General features: G+C 43.7%; 1 protein-coding gene across 7 annotated transcripts in view; it reads left to right on the forward strand.

Moving 5' to 3' along the window:
* DGKI (diacylglycerol kinase iota) overlaps positions 1-22,530 on the forward strand; it is a 247,838-nt gene that overhangs the window by 102,301 nt on the left and 123,007 nt on the right. For all 7 annotated transcript variants that reach the window (XM_083401411.1, XM_083401415.1, XM_083401412.1 and 4 more), the window contains exons 2-6: positions 6,844-6,952; positions 12,611-12,706; positions 14,044-14,118; positions 18,825-18,881; positions 22,222-22,287. In XM_083401411.1, the coding sequence (XP_083257537.1) occupies positions 6,844-6,952; positions 12,611-12,706; positions 14,044-14,118; positions 18,825-18,881; positions 22,222-22,287 (403 nt within the window). The remainder of the gene's footprint in view (positions 1-6,843; positions 6,953-12,610; positions 12,707-14,043; positions 14,119-18,824; positions 18,882-22,221; positions 22,288-22,530) is intronic.

Genomic DNA, 22,530 nt, shown 5'->3' on the forward strand with positions numbered 1-22,530 from the left:
AGTGCAAGCTAGGACTGCAAACCATAGTTTGATCGTGGGTTGTAAGTAGAGCTTAAACCATTGTATCTTGATCCAGATGGAAGCAAAACTGGTATTCACCATGTTGTCCTCTCTCCTTCCTCAAGTTCAACTGCTTCATGTGCTGAAGTCCTCAGGGACCACATCTGACCTCCAGAGCAGCCACCATTATATTTATATCCTGGCTTTCTCGAGGCTTTTTTTTTGGTTCACATTCACTATTAATAACTGTATAAAAATAGAAGTCTATAAATTAGTCAACAACAGAAGTCATGTAAGGAAAAAAGGCTTCTAAAGTTCAGGTCTGAGGATTCCTCAAGAAAGTATCCCATAAAATTGGGGATCCAAAGTCCTTCTCTTTGTTTCTCCTTCCCCACCCCAGATGACACCTCTCGTGGCACAGGGTCATAGAGCAAGCTTCCCCTGTGGTTCCTTTAAAAAGGATCAATGATTGATCTCCCATAAGGAGAAGAACTCCCTCAAGTAGGCTAGAACCAGGCCATTCATTATTAGAACAGAGGTTGAGACATAAGAGGAAACAACATATCAGGAACATATCAATGCTGTTGCAAGCTAGGGCAGGGGTAGCAAACACGGTGCACTCCAGATTTTGTTGGACATCAAATCCCATTAGCCCCATCTAACATGGCCAATGGTCAGGGATGATGGGAATTGTAGTCTGATGGTATAGCATTGGCTACCCTTAGGCTAGGGCAAGCAGAGTGCTCTTGGACATTTGGCAATCACCAGATTACTCCCAATCCAGAAGTTATTCTGAGATCCACACACACACATACCCAAGCTCTGAAACAGGGAACTTTGGGGGTAACAGGATTTTCACCCTCCAATGTTTCTTTCCAGAATACGTCAGCATGAGGGTAACACTGGCAAATTCAACCTAATAATAATAATAATAATAATAATAATAATAATAATAATAATAAATTTTTATTTATTTATATCCTGCCCTCCCCAGCCAAAGCTGGGCTCAGAGTGGCTAACAATAGTAAAAATAGCAGAGTTTACATAAAGCCATAGTCAATTAATTGAAATCCATTCTAAAATCATTTCAGAATCAAATTTCTTACTTCTTTTATTCCCTCCTGCAGTGCTACTGAGCCCATCCTCAATTCTGTAGCCAGAAAAGCAATGGATTTGAAGGAGCCTTTTTGTTTTGTTATGTTGAGGCCGTCATGCAACCCATATCTCAGCCGGAAGTCTTAAAGTACAAATTGATTTAGAAATGTTTCCATAACAGTCCAGCATTGTTTACCTCCTGATTCAGAACCATAAATCCTTAGCCTGGCAGATTTACGTAAGTTGTTTCTGGAGAAACATAGCCAAGCATGCTCTTGGAAAGTACATCACTAGATCACCTTTCAAGAGGTCTCGGCCAACGTCGAGGTATTGTTACAAGAAGTTCACCCACTTCTAATCCTGACCTGAAATTGGATCTGAGGTGTGACATAGGACCACCTGTAGCCATTCGTCAGGCATGTTTACCTTAGCTGGCCATGGTTCATTGATAGCTTATTATTGTTGGAGGCTGGGTAGACATTTGGATGCCCGTGAAATCCAGTTCAGGATTTGATTTTGGATGAGCTGTGGCAAATAACGCAGCCACTGTAATTCGTTTAACAATGATTCTGGGAATGATATTGGCTGCAGAATTTACCTTGCTAATTATTCACTTTTCTTATTTATCATTTTCCTTCTGTTATTCAGTCCCCTAGGGCTGCTAATTAATAGAATTGAATACAACTCACTTTAGAACAGGGAGTGGGGAACCTGTCTACAGTACTTCCATCAGTCACAGCCAACAAGGCCAACAGCCAGGAATGATGGGGGTTGGAATCGAGTAATTGATTTTTCTTAAAGTCTTACTGCAATCAATATATAGTAATGGTTTCACCCAATTAAGGGTCATTTTTAGTCATCTAATTAAATTAAGTTTTAGTTGTTTGATTAACTCTGCATCTACTTTTGAAGAACTAAAACAATAGTTCTGAATATTTTTAGATGACATACGTACATGGGGAATGCCTCTTCTAAGATAGTGCAGGCACCTGCAATTTCTGTAAGTATGTAAGTTGCTTCATTAATCAGGCATGACCTGTTAGTCAGTTTAAAAGTTTTGTAGTCAATTACTCTAAAATTGATCAAGGGTTACAGCCCTAATATAGTCATTATTGTCACAGAGGGAGGAAATGCACATTCAAACTCTCCCTAATGGCAACAGGTGGAGGGTTTCCATCCTGGTATATTATTTAAGTATGGTTTGTACAAACCATAGTTTCCTGTATTTGGATGAAAAGGGAAAAATACTTGCGCCAAACAATAACCAGAAATTTTACATCTGCTTCCATCATGAGAGGAAGAGGAGAAGGGAGAGCAAGTAGCAAGCCCACCCATGAATTGATCCAAAGGATTCTCATAATGACCAGCTATAGTTTATTGTTTCATCCAAAGTGGGCTGGTGTGCTTTGCTGTTGTTGTTTAGTCATTTAGTCGTGTCTGACTCTTTGTGACCCCATGGACCAGAGCACACCAGGCACTTCTGTCCTCCACTGCCTCCCGCAGTTTGGTCAATCTCATGCTGGTAGCTTCGAGAACACCATCCAACCATCTCGTCCTCTGTCGTCCCCTTCTCCTTGTGCCCTCCATCTTTCCCAACATCAGGGTCTTTTCCAGGGAGTCTTCTCTTCTCATGAGGTGGCCAAAGTATTGGAGCCTCAGCTTCACGATCTGTCCTTCCAGTGAGCACTCAGGGCTGATTTCCTTCAGAATGGATGCATTTGATCTTCTTGCAGTCCACGGGACTCTCAAGAGTCTCCTCCAGCACCATAATTCAAAAGCACCAATTCTTCGGCGATCAGCCTTCTTTATGGTCCAGCTTTCACTTCCATACATCACTACTATACTATTACTATACATTACTATACAGACCTTTGTTGGCAAGGTGATGTCTCTAATGGGCTGGTGTGCTAGAACATTGCTAATAAAGCAGACATTTCTCTGACATACTGTAGTACAGAAAGCCAGCTGGATGATAATGAGGTGGCAAAGAAATATATTTGGAAATGTGTTATTTAACGAGTGCCTCTTTCTCTCTCAAGCTGGCTTTTTGTGCATGCCCTGGAACTCCTGACCTTTAGTGCTACCTAGTTTGAGAGATTTATACAATTTCATAGAAATGTCGGATTGGAAGAGATCCCAAGGACCACCTAGTCTAAGACCCTGCAAAGCAGGAATCACAGCTAAAAAAGCCCTGACAGATGGCCATTTGTAAATAGCTATTGTATTACTGGAATGCTATTGTGAAAGAAAACCTGCTTGTTTTTCTTTGGGGGGCGGGGAGGAGGCACTGTTAGAATACTTAGGCCTTATGACATACAGTTGGAATGGGGTTCTGTTTGTCAATCACAAGTTCTGCTGCATTGCTTTCTGTTGCCAAGACAGAAGTACTGCTTATTAGCCTTTTCGTTTGCTTGTTTGTCAGAGTGGCAGCTAACGTTTTAATCTAGACCAAGGGTAGCCAACGTGATCCTCTCCAGAAATAATTATGTTGTGGGTTTTTTTAATAATAATTTTCATATTCCAATAATCCAACAATAGCCTCATTATATCAATGCCAAATTATAATACAATTCCTAATACCAACCATTCAAATACCAAATTATATAAACTCCGGGAATAATGGTGGACTACAATTCCCATCAGACCCTTACAATTCCCTGATTTAGAGAAGCCATCCCGGTTTCTGATTTGATCCTGGAATGTCCCACTTTTCCTTAGGATGTCCCTATTTTCATTGGAGAAATGTTGGATGGTATGGAGTTATCTAACCCCGAAGCTGTCTGAAGGCAATCCTGTCTAGGGAAGGGTTCCCCCCCTTAAAGTTTTATTATGTTTTTATATATGTTGGAAGCTGCCCAGAGTGGCTGGGGCAACCCAGTAAGATTTGTGGGGTGTAAATAGTAACATTATTATTATGGAATGGGACGTCTCTGTTTTCATGGGAGAAATATTGGAGGGTATGCCATCGGTCCTAGCCAGCATGAGCAATGATCAGGCATGAGGGGACTTGGAGTCCAGCAAACCTGTGTTCGCCCCCCCCCCCATTTTAAAGAAAGGGAACTGAGAGGGAGTCATTGAATCATAGAATTGGCATACATCCCCATTAAGAAACATTACGTATGTTGTCCTTGGTTGTTCAAAACAAGAAAGCAAAGAAGAGAAGGATCGGGCTTTTGCACAACAAAGGGATGAAATCTGTTTCAGTTGGCACCATGAAAGAAAAGGGGGAGTTTATTTATTTGTAGATATATTTATATACAGGCAGCGACCATTTTGTAAGGGGGTTCTGTTCTGGGCCCCTACACGCATTGACAGGGCATGCATAAGCCCACCCCATCCCACCCTATTCACCTCCTGCCCCACCCCTTTCTGCCCCCATTCCCACTCTTCTGGGTCCCAAAGGACCTGGGCGTCAGTGGTCAAGCATCAATTGGACATGCCTAAAACGGCTACCACCTGTATCACCTTTTGTGCCCCATAAGTTAGATATAAGGTGTAGGGTGTGGCAAGACCTTTTAAAGCAGGGTTAGGAAATCTCAGATTTAGGAGTCAAATGTAGCCTCCCAGGCCTTGCCACCTGGCCCACAGGGTTCAGCCTAGGACACACTCCTGTCACACCCCTCACGGGCCTGATTCTGCACACTCCTTTTTACCTGGCTGGAGAGTGTCCTTTAACTGTCTTGTTTGCCTGGAAGGAGAGTGCTGTGTGGGCTCTGAAAGGCTGCTCATGAGGCAATGTAACCTTTGGACTGAAAAATGTTCCCAGACCTTGTTTTAAAAAATTTGCCATGGTGGTGGTGGGGATGCATTTTAGACTCCGCTTCAGGCAGCAAACTGTCCTGGGCCAGCGCTGAGGAGAGAAATATGTTGGGTGGGTTTCCTCTCCCCCTGCTTGTTTAGAATGGTCCAATGAACACAGGAAGAATCAGTTTGAATAAGTGCAAAAATTAACGGTAACTGTTAATTAACTGTAAATTAACTGTTCATGTAACCATTTGCTGGTCCATTCTGGGTGTGCGCATAGTGTTCTGCACATGGAAAAGCCCTTCCATGCATGGTGCACATGAAGGGTCAGGGAATTTCTGCTCACAGAAGCTGCTGCTATTACTTCTACCTCTCTCTGTATACTCCTCATGTGTTAGTGGCACATTTCAGGGCCAATTCATAATGTATAAATTGGCTCTGTCTGCCCTCTCTTGGTGAGTGCAATCTCAGAGCTTGCGTCTTGATTTCCCAGTTACTTGCAACCCAAAAGATAATTCAAAACCACCCATTGTAATGGGAAGGCAACGTTATTAGACAGCGAAGGATCTGTCTTACGCAGTTGGACTTAAAGAATTGTTTCAACAGTGGAGAGAAGGGCATTTTGTACTGTGCGTATCAGGTACACATTAATTCTGCTTGGGCACAGTGGAAGGGATTCAGCACAGGCCTAAGGAGATAGCTCCATCAGCGCAAGGCTTTCTGCTTTCCTGATGGAACAAGCTCTCCCCTCCTGACTGAGCCCATTTGGGGGGGGGCAGGTAGAGGATGGTGGGGTGAGGATGAGGGAAGCCTGGTTGCACTAGTAGAAGTCCTTGCATGGGCTTCCACTAGCAGTGCAAGACTGTCAATGACATATTCTAGAACAGAATAGCCAGCATCCTGCCTTCCAGAGGTTGTTGGACTACAACTCCCATCATTCTGGACCATCGGCTGTGTTGGCTGGGGCTTGTAAAGGAGTTGGAGTCCAACAGCACCATCAGAGTATCATGTTGGCAACCCCTGAGTTAGACGTACAGAAAGAGAAGAAGAAACAGGCAATAGGCATTTGCATCATTGCAATACATAACTAGAACAGGATGGGTGCAGGGATACAGAGAGTCTTGGCATGAGTAATGTGAACATGGTGAATGTCCACAAGAGAGGTTAGAGGTTGAGGCTGCAGTTACTGGCCTTGGGATTGTTTGGCTTTCCATCCTAGCTATGTTGGAAGTGCCTTTGGGTGACGTTCCACCCAACAGCATTTGTAGCATTTTCAGGAAGTCACATTTATCTCTTTTAAGCCAAGAGAAGTAGAAAATGTTTCAGGTCCATATTGTGGGTGAGCCAGAACATCAGCCTAGCTAAAGCCTATTGCAGAAAATAGAGAAGATGTGTCTCTGTGTATCTTTATATTTAAAAACACACATTGTGTTATAAGTGTTCATTGTATATTGTTCATTGCTATATTGTTTGCTCATGGTTATTGTAACTATTTTTAGTTTCTTGCTCTTGGCTGAAATGTTTTTTCTTTTAATTGAATGTTTTATTTTACTGAATGGTAGTTATGAAATGAATCATTATTCCATTTCCCTGAAACACTGCTATTGTGTCTGTAGGGGATGTGCACTGGCTTTGGGCAAATCAAAGATCCCAGACCAAATCAGGCCAATTTGGATTGATCTGGGATTTTCCCAGAGTGGATGGAAGCAGGTCCAGATCACAGATCCATTAGTACACCAGTAGCTCTCCACCCCCCACCCAACCACCATTCACAGATATTTAATGTATGGGAAGGGTTGAGCAGTGCAATCCTGTGCATGCTTATCCAGAAGGAGGACACACAGAATCCATGGAAGAGTCATTCCCTACACTGTTTGTGGAACAACCAATTATTCAACTGTACATTCCTTGGTTTCCTATGTATAGATTAATAAGGATAAAATGAAATAATCTGGAATGATAGCTTCAGTTATATAGCTTCCTTCTTCTTTTTTCCTCTTGCAGGAAAGCAATTTCCAGATCCGGCCTTCAGCATTTGGCTCCTGTTCAAAACCTCAACATTGCCATCACCAACGGCCCAGTGAAGGAGCTCAGAATGGCACTAGAATGGAGTGTAGGTGTTTCTTTTTTGTTCTGGATATTTAATACTGCTGTGTCCTTGGTGCAAATCATAGCTTGGTTGACATTTCTAGTAGACAGAGTTCAAATAACTGTAGGTTGGTGTTTGAATGATTGAAGACTGCCAAGAGTGTTGCGTGGCAGGAAACCTCTAGAATGTCTTCTTTATGTAGACAGGGTATAATAGGTGAGTTAGTCTCCTTTCTTTGCTGATACCTTTGCATTTGGGAGCCAGGTAGGGGCAGCTTTTGTCCAATCACAGCTACTCTAAGATCCTGGATACCTAATTTTTCCCCCTATTGGCAATCACTTCTCCACCAAGGAAGACTTAAAACGAACCAACGATAGTCTTCTGTGGGCAAAGGGTGTGTCCCTGTATCCTTCCCTTTGAATTTTCACACATTACATATTGTCCCATTTTAAGCAGGACACCCTGGACTGACAAAAGCACAGGACCAAAAGATGGGCGTTTTTACATCCTGCCCTGTGGTGTGGGTCAGTTGGCTCACACCAGGGTGCGGGACCAAAAAACAGAAGCAGACCTAACCTGTCCCCACACGTTGCCACTCTTCTTCCTCCTTCTGTCACAACACTTCTGGAAGCTGGTGTTGGTGTCGGTTGGGCTGGCCACACTGGCTTCTCCTGAGGATGTGCCAGCTTTGCCAGCCTCCCCCAAGGCTGCAGTGGCTTCACCCGAGGCCAAGATAGTGTTGGCCGAGGCGGCAGTGGCAGAGGTGAAGGGTTGGTGGGCAATGGCAACTGGCAAGTGGCCAGGAGGGGAGACGGTGAGGGAGGGAGTAGACAGGTGCTTGAGGGATGGGGTGAGCTGGTGGGCGGTATCGGAGGTGGGTGTGAACAGGCGAATGACGGGAGTGGTGGGATGGTGCAAGGTGTGTGCCCAATTTGCTCTCCCAAAATGTTGGATGGCATTTGACCTGCTTAAAGCACAGTTAGGTCATTCTTTTATTCTGTTCAGATCAAAGCAAGAAAGGCATGAAAAAGTAGTACAGTGGTGCCTCGCAAGACGAAAAGAATTCGTTCCGCGAGTCTCTTCGTCTTGCGGTTTTTTTTGTCTTGCGAAGCAAGCCCATTAGCAGCTTAGCGGATTAGCGCTATCAGCGGCTTAGCGGGCTTAGCGGATCAGCTGTTAAGTGGCTTAGCGGCTTGGGAAAAAGGGGGGGGGGAGGGAAAAAACCCCAGGAATCGCAAGGCATTTTCGTCTTGCGAAGCAAGCCCATAGGAAATTCGTTTTGCGAAGCACCTCCAAAACGGAAAACCCTTTCGTCTAGCGGGTTTTCCGTCTTGCGAGGCATTCGTCTTGCGGGGCACCACTGTACTTCATAATAAATTACAGGACAGATACAGGATATGGATTGGGTCTAACATAGTGTGTACACTCATACCTCGGGTTACAGACGCTTCAGGTTGCATTTTTTCAAGTTATGGACTGCCGAAACCCGGAAGTACCGGAACGGGTTACTTCCGGGTTTCGGCGGTCGCGTTTTGCGCATGCACAGAAGCGCCAAACTGCAACCCGTGCGTGCGCAGACGCGCCACTGTGGGTTGCAGACACTGCGGGTTGTGAACGTGCATCCCTCACGGATCAACCTGAGCATCCACTGCACACCGTTTTCCATACCAGCAGTGAGAGTGAACTGATGCAAAATAAATGGGAGCGCACACACTGCCTTTGTCTAATTGTGTAGATCTGCTTTCCTAAATGTCAGTAATTGCTGTGACCTCATTTATTAACTAAAATGAGAGAAAGAGAGAGCATCCGTGTGATGTAATTGTTACAGTGTGTTGAACTAAGACCTGGAACACCAGTGTTTAAATCTTCACTCCACTATGAAGCTCCCTGGGTGCCCTTGGGCCCATTGCCACCTCTCAACCTGACCTACCTCGCAGCATTGCTCTTAGCATAAAATGGGGAATGGGGAGGTGTTCTAGACTGAACTCTTGGGAGGAAAGGGGAGATAAATATAAATGTTAAAAGCCTGGAACAGTCTGGCTTATCCCGAAATGAATGAAGAGAACCTTGCTCACAGGCTCAGCTTCATAATCTTGGGTTGTACAAGGACTAGAGGCTGTTTTTAAAGAAGAAAGCTATATATCTGGGGAATATAGCTTGTTCAGATAGGGGGCAACTGTAACATCCCTCCTGGATGTCAATTGGTGGAAGTAGTGAAGATAAACTTGCCTCTCTCTGCTGTCTTTCTTTGCCATTCAGGTGAATATTACAATGGATATTCTGACTGAGAGGTCACTCTTGGCTGATCACAGGGATCATGACAGGACATAAGGAAATACGGCAGTTTCAAAGTTTAAGCCTTGATAGGTCTGTTGGCTGAAAAAAATAGCACAATTTAAATTGTACCTTCAGTGGCCTAGGAAGCTATATTTGACTGCGGAGGACCATCATAATAGGCTCTTGACGAAGCACCCTTTTACGTTTCCTCTCGTGGGAATGGTGGTGTAATTTACAAGGGCAATTGAGAATCCAGTGCTCTCACCTTTTCAAGGACGTCTGCATGAAGAGAAACGAGATGTCTTCCCAACTGGATTGTCGAAATAGGCCATGCTTACCTTTAGAAAAAAATCTAGCTAGGGATGTAATGAGGAAATGATGCGCACTAGAATAAGGAAAGGCAGATAGACTCTTTTCAAAGTACATATTGTTTTAAATCTTCTCTTTAAATTATAGATTTGATGGCCTGGTTGCAATACGTTTTTCTCACCCCCCCTATATATAGTTTAAATAATGTTGTTTTGGAAAAAGCTACTTCACAGAGCAAGTTAAAGGATTTGCTGAAATGGAGTAAGAATTTGTCCTTTTCCTCACTTGTCTGCTCCATTTCTTTAATGAGCTACTTTTATAGTAAGATAAATTCCTCCTTCAGCACACTGAAACTATCAGTATATTGAAAATGGTTTAGAAAGACACAAAGCTGTGCAGTTAATTGAAAGTAATCTGCTGTTGGACACCATCTGGTTGGAAAGCAACAATATTGCTCCTGACTTTTTTTTTGCAGTACAGAAGCCAAACTATTAGGCGTGATCAATGCATTTTGTATCATGTTGCAGTTCTGGATTCTCTTTGCTTAAAGCAGAACATCAGAATTTTTTTGTTTGAAATTAAGCTGGTATTATGGAAGGAAGGAAGCTGGAGTCCCCTTTAAGCTGCATTAATATTATTCTGGGTTGTGATTGTTTGAAAATAAATATCCTCAGCTTAATATTAGTTAGTTATAGCTCACTTTCCCTCCAGTCTTGGAACCTACCTGGGAACATGTAATTCCAAGGTGGTCACCCATTCTGACATTAAACCACTCCAGGTGGCTTTGTGGTGGCTTCATGTGCCTTCAGACCATACCCTGGGACCAAGGTTCCAAAGAAAGCTCAGGTGACCATGGAATGTTTTTCAGAGACACAGTGTAGGCACCTTCTCCCTCATCAGCCAAAAGAAATCCAGAAGCCACCATCTATAGATCATCCTTCTCTAGCCTGATGCTTTCCAGATGTTTGGGACTAAAACTCTAAACGTTCTAGCAAGGATGGTCCAAAATGTCTGGAGGGCACCAAGGTGGGGAAGGCCAGTCTATAGATGCACACAAAAATCTTGAAGCACAGACTTGCTGGAGGCGCCACCTGTCAGATGTGAAGAACAAAAGCCTTAACTGCTTCTGACCATTAGCAATCCCCATAGCACATTTCAAAAAAGTACCATGTAATGCCTTTGGCAAATAATGTCTACCCATGAATTCAACCCTACATTCAGATTTTATACATGGTTTTGGCATTTCATGCTTTCCGATCTGCCTTTTGGGTCTGCGAAGATGGGAAAGTTTGAACAAAAATGTCTCTTTTCTCTTGAGTTTTATTATAAATGGTGGTTTTTGGGGTCCTAAAAGCAAGTAATGGACAGTTATCAGATAAAAACTAGTAGACATATTTGATACATTCCTTATGACTAGCACAGTTGGTTGGTGTCTTCCTTCTGTTTGAGCAGGACAGGCAATGATGCTCTCTGGGCCTTATGGGACGCAGAGTGGGACAAACAGAAAGTGAGCCCATGAATGCTGGAATGATTGATGTATATATATATATATATATATATATATATATACATATACTAGTGTTGTGCTGAAAAATCTCCCCTCCTCCTCCCCCCCTCCCCTTCTTCTTCTTCTTCTTCTTCTTCTTCTTCTTCTTCTATTATTATTTTCCATCAATTGATGAGGAAAGCAATTGCATTCAAACATAATCAAAGTGAATAAAAGGTTGGGTGAAATTCTCATAGATGGGTGCAGGATTTTTGTCACAATTACCTTACTGATCTTTGATGTGCTCAAAGGGGTGTTTGTGAATCTTCTTTCATTCATTCAACACACCATCTTACCCAAAGGCTCGGCAGCCTTCACAGGTGTCTATGCTTCAATTAAAGCCTGGAGGAAGACATCATGATGCATCATGGCTGCAAAGTGCAGAAGAAATATTTACTGGCAAGAAAAAAGCACATGTTGCCCCTGGCCACCTGGCAACAAGAAGTAAACTTAACTTCACACACAGAACAATCCTAAAGATACTCCGTGGTGCCCTGAGAATGAAGTGGGAAAATGAAATTCTGTTTAGCGGGGAAGAAAACCTTTGAGAAATTGAAATATGTAATATGAATGTGTCAAAGAATGTTGGGCAGAGGGAACTATCTGTTGATAGTTCTAAAGTTATGCTTCATGAAGAGAAGTGGGGAATGTGTTAAATAAAAGAACACTGGGCTTTTTCCACACTGGTAAAGTCCAGACGGGACGCAGGTGGTGCTGTGAGTTAAACCACAGAGCCTAGGACCTGCTGATCAGAAGGTTGGCGGTTCGAATCCCCGCCATGGGGTGAGCTCCCATTGCTCGGTCCCTGCTCCTGCCAACCTAGCAGTTTGAAAGCATGTCAAAGTGCAAGTAGATAAATGGGTACCATTCTGGCAGGAAGGTAAATGGTGTTTCCATGTGCTGCTCTGGTTCACCAGAAGCAGCTTAGTCATGCTGGCCACATGACCCGGAAGCTGTACGCCGGCTCCCTCAGCCAATAAAGTGAGATGAGCACCGCAACCCCAGAATCAGCCACGACTGGATCTAATGGTCAGGGGTCCGTTTACCTTTACCTTTAAATTCCAAACACGAACCTTGTGCACAGAACATAGTTTTCACCCTTGTGGATGGGATATGGCTTTCAATGTGTCTTGAATGTTTTATATTTTTGTTAAAAGATGTGCTTTTTGGTTGTCACTGCAGCTTTTTTGCATTTTGAGAAGCAGATTGAAAAATGTAATAAATGATCAAGCAAATATCAAAGAATCCACAAACTGCATCAGACTTACAGCTGATCTTGATAATGTAAGGGAGACGCCTCTATTTTAATATGCTTTTCAAAGAACCATTGAGTCCAAGAGGGCTTACTCCAGGTAAGCATGCATAGGTTTGCTTTGTAAAACCCTGTATCAGGGAGAATCTGGTCTATAATTTGAAGGCGGCTCCTTAAATGTTTACCTTGGGTCTTCTTGCTATTAAACATTACTGATAATGACAATACAGAAGAATGGTTTTCCCCATCCCTCTGAGTAGCTAACTGAATGAATGAAAAAACATTTTCATTTTCTCAGGAAAATGCAGTGAATGGCGAACATCTCTGGCTAGAGACAAACGTTTCTGGGGACCTGTGCTACCTGGGGGAGGAGAGCTGCCAGGTCAAGTTCTCTGTAAGTGTTCCTTTTTCTCCCATAATTTCTACCCCAGTGTTCATATGGCCCTAGCTGTGTGAACAGACTCAGGGATGGATGGGTACATCCATTTAAGTATTCAGGGAATGTGTATAGTTGGGGGACAGGGCAAAGCCTGCTGTATTGACACTGCTCCCTTCTGTATGTGTTCACTCAATGCACAGACGAATAACGGCACAATTGTTTTATGTATGATCTGCATGATCCCTGCACATACAGTAGGAAACTGTTTGTATAACACCACCTCCTTCAACATGATGCTTTGGATTACAAGCCTGGGAAGCAGCACCCAGCTGTGCAGGAATCACTCTTGCTGGCTGAAAGGGGCTGCTTTGACAAGGCATTCTCTCCAAGGAACATGCTGGTGAATCAGCAGCCAGTAAGACTGAACCCCCGAGATGCCAGCTGATGGGAAGGTGGGTGTGGTTTTGGGAGTGGGGATGCCAGTCAGTGGCGTAGCGTGGGGGGTGCAGGGGGGGGGCGGCCGCACCGGGCGCAACATCGGGGGGGGGGGCGCTCGCACTCGCAGCTCTCTGCCCCTACCTGGCTCACTCACTCTCTCTCACTGCAGTGCTGGCTGCGCGAATCCGATCCAAGCCGCCGGGTCGCCGCCCACTGTGGAGGGGAGGGTGCCAGGCGTGCGGTACGGTGTGGAGAGAGAGCGAGGGACTATCTGGGGGAGGGACAGTGCAGCGGGGGGGGGCGCAAATTACTTGCCTTGCCCCGGGTTAGGGGGTGCAAATTACTTGCCTTGCCCCGGGTGCTGACAACCCACGCTACGCCACTGATGCCAGTACAGTGCAAACACACCAGCAGGAATGCCAGATTGGCTCTGCTGATGTATTTGCACTGCACTGACTTCCCCACCACTTTGCCTCTTCCCTTCTCACTCCTATTAAGCAACAGAGACCCACCTGTTGGAAAGCTAGTGTAGCTGCTCCATCCCGTTTCCCAAGCTACTCCTGCCTGTATACTCTCTTTGAGTAAGCTGCTTTCTAACCACCAATTGAAACCTTTTACTATTCGTTCCAAACCTCTTGGCAATTCAATGTTTATGAGTGCTTTTATTTATAACCCGCATGTTTCTTGCCTATCTACTGAGCAAGTCGCATTTGGAAGCGAATAGACAGGGTAGAAGTTTTATTATTTTGACAACAAAGCACATTGTCCAATTGCATACTGTCAACCAGGAGCAGAAAATCTTGAATGCATGACAAGAAGAAAAGTGGGAGGGAGCGTGGAAGAACAAGAAAAACGTTTGCACCGTATTATCTCCTGCTATATTGATGAGCATATGGGTACTATATATATTTCAGAAATCAGCTCTTCGAAGAAAATGTGCTGCTTGTAAGATTGTCGTCCACAATGCATGCATGGAACAGTTAGATAAGGTAAGATGGTGCCACCTGCTGGGATATTTGTGCCAGGGAACAAGCTTAGGCAAAAGTCCCTGTTATTCACTTGCATAATATTACTATATATGACATTTCGACCTGTAAGGCTAATGTCAGGTCTTTTCACCATAGCAATAATTCTCCATCCATCATAAACTACCCCTGCTCCTGCAAAAAGAAAAGAAAATGTGAAGAATCTTTTAGTAGTGATAAATTCTAGAAGAGCAACCATACTGGTTTCCAGGGGAAAGCAATGTCTCCAGGAACCTGCAGCATTTGTTACCTGAAAGTTTTTGTTGTTCAGGAATGCACTGAATGCAATGTGATGAATTAGGCTCCTGCTTATGGAAGCTTGTTCCACAAATTAAATGACTGGCCTTTCTACTGCCCAAAGGGCTCTCTGATATTATTTTACATCTGCAAGTTTTTGTGTTACCCAGAAATCCTCACTGGGTAGAATCGGGATGGACAGATTATGCAAGAGTCAGATTTTCTTTGGGGTGGTTTTCTTCTTGGTCACGTGTCCTTCTTTTTCTGAGTCCAGGAGGAAGTGGATTGGTATCCATGTAGGAAAGCCATTTCATAAGGAATCCTATGAATCCAAAGGGGTGACCTGTATTACTTTCTTGCACCAAGAGCAAAGAGACCCCTGGCATTTTAAACACAATTGGCATAAAGACCCACCAATATGAAAATGTACTTGTAATTTACAACCTGCACAATAAACATTAATAATACTAGGGCAATTAAAAATAATGCTATGGAACAACCGGTTTTAGTTTCAGTGCTATTTTTCATTGTCATATTTGTCCTTTTCAGGAGTACATTACAAGTATATTTTCATTTTTCAAGGTCTGTTTGCTCTTTTTGTTTGATACGCAGGGACCCTTATTGTATATTCATTCTGCTGCACCATAACACATTTACTGTAGCAGAAGCTTTTGTGGTCTGGAGATGACTTTGGCCACATTCACACCATTCATCTAAAACACCAGAGTTCTCTAGGAAAAGGGATTGGTTTGTTAAACTACTCTGTAAATTGTAGCTCTGGGAGTAGGGTAGCCATATTTTGAAGAGCAAAAAAGAGGATACATTTGCCAATTTCTACTTTTAACTATGGATCACTATGACGACTATCGTTTTAAATACCTCTACTACATGTAGGCTATAGAAGCTGTGATATATTGCTAGTAGCAATGCTCTTAACTTACAACAAAATAATAATAATAATAATAATAATAATAATAATAATAATAATAATAATAATACATATTGCTCACTCACTTGCCACATGAAAGTATTTGGGCTCATGTTCACATCTTTGTGAACATAAGTGTGCACAGAACAATTAAACTGTTTAACATGTACATATGGACTCTCCTTAAGGGCAGGGGAATATTAACTCTTGCCCTTCCAGACTTCTTCTTCAAGATCTTATAGCAGAGTCAGTGTCATTTTAGTTCAGCCACAAGAGAAGGGATTTCTACAGTATGATGCTAGTTTAAGATGCTGCTCTGTTGTGATTCTCTGCTGCTAACTAGCTTAGCCGGGTGCCTTAGATCTGAGTCTAATGCACTAAAAAAATTTTTTTTGGGTTACTGTAAACAAAAAAACCAAACCAAAAATCCCAAGCATTTTGCCAAATTAAAAAAAAACTGCCCAGACAGAAATTTTAATCCTGAAAAAGAGGACATGTCCTGGAAAAAGAGGACACATGCCAACCCTATATGGGAGAGAAATAAGAGTCTCCTGACAACGCCCAGCCCCCTTAACAGACTACAACTCCCAGAATTCTTTGGGGGAAGCCATGACTGTTTAAAGTGGTATGGCACTGCTTTAAATGTATAATGTGAATGTGGCCCTAATCTGATGCATAAATCAAAATTGGCGGATATGTGTGTAACATCAAAATACACATGACTTCTTTTTTCTGTTACTGTGCGGAGCAGGGGAAGCATTGAGGGTAGCAGAACAGCAGGTTCTGAAATGAAATGCTGGTTGAATTTTCTTGCTGACCTTTACAGGGAATTATAATCATTTCTTCCTACAAGTTCAGTACTGATGACATCTAGCGGAGAGCCACATGCCTCCAGACACAAAAGCTTCTGAAATAGCCAGGTTAGTTAGTTTATAAAGGAAAGAAACCCCAAGGTCAATCCGGCATATAAATCTGCCTCAAACTTTATCTTGTGGCAGCGGCTAATCCATTGCCTGGCCCAGTGCCCAGCATCTAGGCTGAATTTTAAACAATATGATTACAATTTAGATAGCTTTCCTATCTTGGCAAGATCTATAGAAGGGTCAAAAGCTTAATGGTAGCATTTGAGGCGGCTTAACGGCTTGGAGTGGGGTGCGCTGACATGCATTCTCCAGGCCATATGTAGGTCAAGAGTACTTGTATTTTTTGCTTGGTCACAGAAGCTCAACTTTCATTTTAAGAAACAAACAAGCAAGCAAAAGTGACTCTCTAGGCTTCAGGGTTTCAGAAACAGGGTTAGACCCAGACTTCGCTCCCATGGGGTGGGCTGTCACACAGGATGAACAGTTGAAGGTGGAGAGACTGTGTCCTTCCAGATGTCATAGAGTCATAGAATTATAGAGTTGGAAGGGACCTTGAGGATCATCTAGTCCAACCCCTGCAATGTCATTGGACTCCAACTCCCATCAGCCCCAGCCAGCATGACCAATGGTGAGAGATGATGGGAGCTGTACAACAACTCTGATTTGCAATATCTAGTTCTTGCTTTGGTGTCATGAAGGATGTACAACATACTCATATCACAATAGAGGCCCCCACCAGAAACTACAATTTTCCTCTATACTATATGCTTCGGAAGAATGTGTATTTCTAATGATTTCCAGCAGTATGCTCAATATGCCACTGTAAGAGACACAAGTACCTCAGAAGCCTGAGTTTTATGTTTGTTTTCCAGGCATTTTGCTGACATTAGTGTTTGAATTCTGACACTATATATGCACATCTGTCACTGTCAAGAGGGGATGAAAGTTGTTCATGAAATGATTTATGAATTGTTAAATGCCTCAGCATAAAAACTTAGCTAGCAAACTAACAATAGCCCTCGTTATATGCATTTAGTCCTGTCTTATGACGTGCAGATGTGCTGTTTTTATTGTCCATAATGCAAAGCATGACATGTTTAAGAGGTTGTTTTTTTTTGGGGGGGGGGAGCATGAACTGTAATGATGAGCATTTAAAGAGAAGGCGGCAAGAATCAGAGGTAGAGCATCTGCTTTGTATCCAGAAAGTCCCAGGTTCAGTCCCCAGCATCTCCAGGTAGAAGAAGAAGAAGAAGAGTTTGGATTTGATATCCCGCCTTTCACTCCCTTTAAGGAGTCTCAAAGCGGCTAACATTCTCCTTTCATCTTCCTCCCCCACAACAAACACTCTGTGAGGTGAGTGGGGCTGAGAGACTTCAGACAACTGTGACTGGCCCAAGGTCACCCAGCAGCTGCATGTGGAGGAGCGGAGACGCGAACCCAGTTCCCCAGATTACGAGACTACCGCTCTTAACCACTACACAAAGACCCCAGCCTGAAATTCTGGAGCAGTGGAGTGTATGAGGTGTTTGGGGAGGAGAAGTACCTCTGGTAGGGAATACGTCATCCTCCTTCTGAGATAGTTTGTTCACCATTGGTCCCTACCCTGCGCTCAGCTCTCACCTGTGGCTCCTAGAAGCTGTAATCATGTGACAGCAGCCAAACCATGGACAATGGCTTCATCTGGCTGGCTCAACCAGGTGAGAGTAGCTGACGGGTCTCCAACTGTCGGTGACTTAGGGACTTCCTTTGCATGTGAAGACAGGCTCTGGTAGAGTGGAGAAGACCAATAGTGGGCCCAGTAGCCAGGAAGGTGGTTTCTGTACGTGCCGTAGAGGGAAGTGAGGGACCAATGGGGCTGATCAATGGGGTAGCCCATCTTGGAGAAGGAAGGCTCTGATCCTGAACTTCTGCTGCCTTGTGAGATACCTTCAAGAGAAGAAAAGGCTAAGGAGTGAACCCCACACAAATCCAGAGTGGAATCCCTAAGACGATGGGATGGCATCTTGTATGCCTCCTTTCCACAACTCCTGCAGCCAAACTGGTGCCAAGCATATTGCTCTGCGCGCACACGACTGCACACCCTGTGCCGAAGCAGCCATGTAGCAGCACAGCATGGACCCCTTGCTAGATTTTTGCAGCCGCTGGGCAGGTGATCCAATGGGTTCCTCCGGCAATCCAGCAAACCTTGTGGCTTCCAAGTAAATGGTGCAACTGTTTCGTGGTGGCAATGGGCCCCTACTCCAAGGACCAGGTCCAGAACAAGCATATCACCTGTACTCCCGCCAGTCAGCTGCCCAGTCCTAGAGATCCATTGCCATCCAACGTGGACCAATACTGAGTCTGTACTATACTGATCCTGAAACTATAGGAACATAGGAAGTGGCCTAGGAAGGGAGACCACTGGTCCACTTAGCTCAGTACTGTCTACAATATCTGGAAGAGGTTCTAAAGGGTTTAAGGCAGTCCTACTGGAAGATGTCGCTAGTGATCAAATCTAGGACTTTCTGCATTCAAAGTGGATGCTCTACAACTAAGTTACAGCCCTTTACCACCTCTATTGGGTGCTTGGGAGGGGTGGTCTGTTTCATCATGGGGATAGGCCTGTGATTATTACTCCTGTCTTCTTGCTTCCCACCTGGCAGATTAACTTTCGTTGCAAGCCAACTTTCCGAGAAGGCGGCTCTAGATCTCCCAGAGAGGTGAGTGGTTTGTGAATGTTACCTATGAGCCTCTTTGCAGGATTATGGCCCATAAGCAACTGCTTCGTTCTTGGGGGGGGGGGGGGCGATACTTTCAGATCCAGTGGAGCTTTGGAAACTGCTACTCTGCTTTTCAGTTTCTCCTGGTGCTCAGCCTGCCAGGCTGCAAACCAGAGAGTAATAATAATAATAATAATAATAATAATTTTATTTATACCCCTCCCTCCCCAGCCAAGACTGGGCTCACGGTGGCTAACACCAGATATAAAACAATTGATTGAAATACAACTTAAAAAACAAGATTAAAATACAACATTAAAATGCAGCCTCATTTCAGCAGAAACTCAAAAACATTTTGGGGGATGAAAACATCATCTTAACCAAGGCTAACTATCCAGACCGGTCCTACATGGGCCAGAAAAAAGCCAGGGAAGTCCCCAAGTAGGAGTTCCATCACAAAAGGAACAAGGAAAAAAGAAAGAGGGGGAGGGGATCAAGTTAATTCCAAGCCAAAAGCCAGGCTGAACAACTCTGTCTTACAGGCCCTGTGGAAAGAAATCAGATCCTGCAGGGCCCTGGTCTCATATGCCTTTAAATCCTAAAAACAGCAGGCAAGCGCTGCCTTTCGCCTCCCTGGTTCTGCTGTGCATCCTCTCCTTCATCTCTTGTGACATGCGGGACTTTAGGAATGCCACATGGGAGGTGGAGATATTTGGTGGGGTTGAAGAAAGGAGACGGGAAGCACAGCCGAAGAATGAAAACACAATGTCAAAGGTGCACTTGGCATGGTTCAAATAGGCTTCTTCAGCCCCCCCCCCCCGAACCAGTTTAAAAGGCAGTTTTGCTTGCTGTCTGGGAAAAGTCTTAGACCTTGATTTGATTCTGATTTATTATATTTCTCTGCCACTTTTCATTCGAATGAACCCCAAAGCAGCTTACGAAGAACAAATAATAATATAATAAAGCATAATAGTGCATCACAAATACAGTGCAAATCATACAGAATAATTAACAAATCATCAGTGAAACAGTAACGATGTTTAAAGCACTGTTAACAAAGCAACAACTGAATAATAAGCCAAACAGTGGCTTTAAAGCAGAAGTCATTATATGATTAACAAATCAATGCAGCATTTATAATCTATAAAACAAAATAAACAACATGAAGACAATAGCAACCAAAAAATAAACTAAGCTAATACACACTCTCCACATCTCCTTGACTCATAATTTTCATTCTGTTTGGCTCATTAAAATACACATACACGTAATGCCTGTGGCAGCAACTCCCTCTTTGAAGGTTCCTCAGGCTGCAGGTGGGGCAACACAGGTGAGAAACCAACCATGCCCTGGTGGCAAACTTTCTCCTTCCCCTCACAGTTCTTCCTCTGGAAACAGCTCCCTTATGAAGGCTTCTAGGGCTGGAGGGTAAAGCAAGGCAGGTAGAAAAAGCTATTGCTTGCTGGCCAACACAGCATCTCTCCCCCCTCATCAGATAATGTCCCAAATTGCTTGAGCAGAGCCTTGAAGAAGCTGCTTCAGTTGTCCCCTGGGGAGGGGAGAAGAAGACCACGGGATCACAGTGTTTCATAAGCACTCTCCAGGATGGGAAATTCAGCCCAAAATACTAGATCTGTTGTGTATCATTTGCTCCTGATACGTGCTTCATGAGAAACTGGGCTCATTCTGAAAAGAGAAGGGCATTGCAGATTGATTGACAGCAGCATGGCTTAGTGCATATGTAGTCTTAGAGCTCACTCACACTTCCATTTGCCTATCTGATTTCTCCCAGGAAAACCTGTGCTTGACCATTGAATTGGAGCAAACATTGACTGGGTTTCCGCAGTTTGCCAGGCATTTCGATTTAGTGCTAAAGTGTGTGTTCTCTAGGGGAAAGTGGTGAGATAAAGGCAAAACCTCTTGGACTCCTGTTTTCTAGGCATGGGGCAAGCAGGAGTGTGGGCGAGCCCTCAGTGTCCCAAAGAACAGAAGTCCAGCCCAGCTCCTGCAAGGCCTATAGAGTAGTTCACACATAGGTCTGCTGCCCATGATTTTGCCTTGAAAGATGGAGTCAAGAAGGTGGATTAGGCCTAGGAAGATGAGTAATCATGGAGCATAAATAGCTAGTAGATAATTCAGGGAGCAGGACCAAATCCTTCAGAAACCATCTGGTGCAGACATAGTCTTAAAAAAAATAAAATCATTTAATTTTACTTTTAATTTGTATGCCACCTTTCTATATTTCTATGTGCAAGGCGATTTACAACAATAGAATATACAACAAAGATCACACACCTTATAATAATCTGATCCAATGCGACAAAGTCATAAAAAAACATAACTTTAAATTAAGCAACTTATATCAAGTAAAGTAATATTCAACAATATATTCGAATATAACAGTGCACAATAAAATTAACTCACAAAATATCAGTAAATAATAAACAGAAATTTGCTCTTAACAGTTACAATAAATGATTGCTAAACTATAACCAATAGAAATAACAGCAAATCACAATGCATAAAAAAACCACACTACATGCAAAACCATGTGAAAGGATCAAACTGAAACTGCCTTGGTTGCACTGGTCGATGATCTCTGGTGGGCTAGGGACCGAGGTGAAAGCTGTTTCCTGGTCCTGCTGGATCTCTCAGCGGCCTTTAACTATTGACCATGACATCATTCTGGACCGTCTGGAAGAGCTGGGAGCTGGGGGCACTGTTATGCAGTGGTTCTGCTCCTTTCTCCTGGGCTGTGTCCAGAAAGTGGTGTTGAGGGATGAGTGTTCAGACTCCTGGGCTCTCGCTTGTGGGGTGCTTTAGGACTCCATACTCTCCCCAATGCTTTTCAACATCTATATGAGGTTACTGGGAGAGATCATCAGGGGGTTTGGGCTGCATGTTCACCAGCATGAGGATGATACCCAGCTCTACCTCTTCAAATCATAACTATGGAAGGTAGTGAAGGACCTGTGTGAGTGTCTGAAGGTGGTTGGAGAATGGATATAAATAGTAAAATTATTATTATTATTATAAATTGTGTGTGTGACACAACTTATATTTTTTAAAAATGGGATGTGGAGGAATACTGCTTTGAATACCAAAAGCCAAAATGCCTTATTTTATTTTCTGTTATGGAACATCTCTCTCTTATGTGTGCTTCAGAGCAGCTGACAGCTCCTATCCCTTCCTTTCTGAATTGCCTCCCAGCAATGCCAGCGGCGATCTCTAGGCTGCCATATGTGAATGGTGGCTTTGGAATGCAAAGTTCTGCACCGGATGCTGGGCTGTGTTTTCTTGTATTAATCTTATTCCTTGCTTCTGCTGCCTCCCCCTGCAGAACTTTGTCCGACATCACTGGGTACACAGGCGGCGGCAGGAGGGGAAGTGCAAGCAGTGTGGAAAGGTAAGGATAATGTCGGGACCAGCACAATTCATCTTGCTGCTTGAAGATGAATCCTGCCTGCCACCACACACCCCAGAGTCCATATACATAGGCCGATCAGATTGGCAATTTATTTTACCAAAAATAAATAAATCTGTGTGCCAACATCTCTGGGTGACAGATGCATTTTAAGCAGATGCCTAAATGTCAGTACTGTAGGTGCCTACCTGGTGTTCATTGGAAGCACATTCCAGGAGGAAGGTG

Source organism: Podarcis tiliguerta (genome assembly GCF_965153285.1).
Source record: "Podarcis tiliguerta genome assembly, chromosome: 10".
Taxonomy (NCBI): domain Eukaryota; kingdom Metazoa; phylum Chordata; class Lepidosauria; order Squamata; family Lacertidae; genus Podarcis; species Podarcis tiliguerta.